At 39.7% G+C, this 2046-nt stretch overlaps 1 protein-coding gene across 1 annotated transcript in view; it reads right to left on the reverse strand.

Moving 5' to 3' along the window:
• Nucleotides 1-1553: 1553 nt before the first annotated feature.
• The window catches only part of LOC103607547, a 56587-nt gene continuing 56094 nt past the window's right edge, over nucleotides 1554-2046 (reverse strand). The window contains 1 exon segment of the mRNA XM_008592038.1: nucleotides 1554-2039. Within this exon segment, the coding sequence (XP_008590260.1) occupies nucleotides 1620-2039 (420 nt within the window). The 3' untranslated portion in view covers nucleotides 1554-1619.

A 2046-nucleotide genomic window follows, 5' to 3' on the forward strand; every position in this document is an offset into this window, starting at 1 on the left:
TTATTCAGTAATGAATATTACTGTTTGTTTTTCTTTATCCCACTGTATTTTCTTTTATTTTTAAAAAATAATTTGTCCTTTTCAACTGAATGTCATTAGAGTATACTCTGAGCAGTTCTTTGTGCCAAGAGCTGTGTTATAGACACAGGTCCACAAAGATGAGGGATTCAGTCTGATGACGCAGATCATAGACTCACACTGGGTAGAGAAAAGTGACTTCCCACCTTTTTCTCATTTGAATATATTTCGTCAGAATCCTGGCATAGTTTTACAAAAAGAAAGGAATATTTGAGATGTTTCTTTATAGACTGAATCTTTATTCCTATCATTAAAATTTTATTTCTCATCCTGTCTAACTCCCTTCTGAACTTGTCACAGTCTGATTGGTCCTCATCCTCCTCAACCTGAGATCCCGCCCGAGTTAAACACATAGAACGTCCTGTTTATGAATAACCCAAGGACAATGGACAAAGAGGTTCCTCAGAGGGAGCCTTTTGATTGACAAAGTTGACACCTGAGGAACAGCCTTGACTTGAGGAACCAGAAGATGACAAGTTGGTCTGTGGCATTGGGCAAAGGCAGTTCGAGGTAGAGTTTAGAGAGGTGCACGGCTGACAGAAATTCCATTCTATTTAGTTTTCAGGGCAGATATCATTTCTTTTTGTAAGTAAACACTTATCAGACAACAAAAGTGGTGCACACTAATTCTGGAAGACTTTGAAAAGCAGTGATAGGACATTTAATAATCACCCATAGTCTCACTTTCCAGAAATAATGACTACGATCAGTTAGCAATCTTTCCTTCATTTTAAAATTCAAATTTATGACCACATGACATAACTGATTATAACCAATATGTACCTTTTTTTTCACTTAACACATTAAAAAGCCCTTAGTATGATATCTGGAAATTTTTCTTTAATACAATATACATAACTTCCATTTTTAATTACTTCATAATATTTCATTGTATCAATGCCTCAAAGGTTACCCAACTACTCCCAGATCTACGGTAATTTAAAATGTTTTCAATCTTTTTTCTGTTATGAATAATGTCGAACAGGATCATGAATTATGTAAAATATTTGTCTGCAGTTTGGGGTACTTACATAACTATAGTTTCCAAAAGTTGTATAATAGGTGAAAGATACAATGAACTCTGACACTCTGGATGCGTATTGCAAAATGATGCCCAACAGCTGTTAATCACTGACACTCCACTAGGCAGCATACCACTCTGCCTTTTCTATTGCACACTCGTCAGGATTGCATCTGCTCAGGACTGCATATTCTCATTAGAAAGTAAAGAAAGAAGACATATAAAAACTTGCCAATGGGAAAATTAAAAATAATAATATACTTTTAAATTTTAACTTTTTAATCATTTTCTAGGGTCAACTCTTGAGAGGTGCTTAATAGTCATTTCCTTAGGTGTGTTTGTGTGCACATCTTTGTGCTCAGCCTGAGCCAGGAGTAAACCTCTGGTCTGAGGGTTACGGGCAGATCCTCTTTCTTTCTTACTCCCCATATCAGGCCTGTCTTTCTGATGTAGGAAGCTTCATTCCTCTGTGAACCTACTTGCTGTGGAAAACAACCATGAAACAATCTGTGAGGGTCACTTACAACAGCAATCGAGAGTATCGGAAATTTCTGTCGAGGCCGTTGATCGCTTTCATGTCCTCTGGAGTCAATTCAAAGTCAAAAACCTGAGAGGAAGGAAAGAGTCCCACTGAACTTCTCCCCAGGGCAGCTGGTCCTCCCTGGGAGTGCCAGGACTTCCAGGGACAGCATTTGTGCATTTGTGTCATCGTCCGCTTTGGGTGCTGAGCTCTGCCTCCTCTCCTTTCTGACCCCACCCCCGCTACCCTGCTCCTCTTCACAAAGGAAAGACTTACAGCTCCCGAATCCCACCCTTTCTCAGAGAATCGCTTCAGGCAGCAAAAGCAAAAGCCTTCAATTCCAGACAAAAGAACAGTAGGACGGTCTGGACAGAATACCTGCTGCCCGGACTCAACCAGACCCAGGGAAGCTTCTCCTTCCTCAGCA

The sequence above is a fragment of the Galeopterus variegatus genome, unplaced genomic scaffold, assembly GCF_000696425.1.
Source record: "Galeopterus variegatus unplaced genomic scaffold, G_variegatus-3.0.2 Scaffold7524, whole genome shotgun sequence".
Classification (NCBI taxonomy): Eukaryota; Metazoa; Chordata; class Mammalia; order Dermoptera; family Cynocephalidae; genus Galeopterus; species Galeopterus variegatus.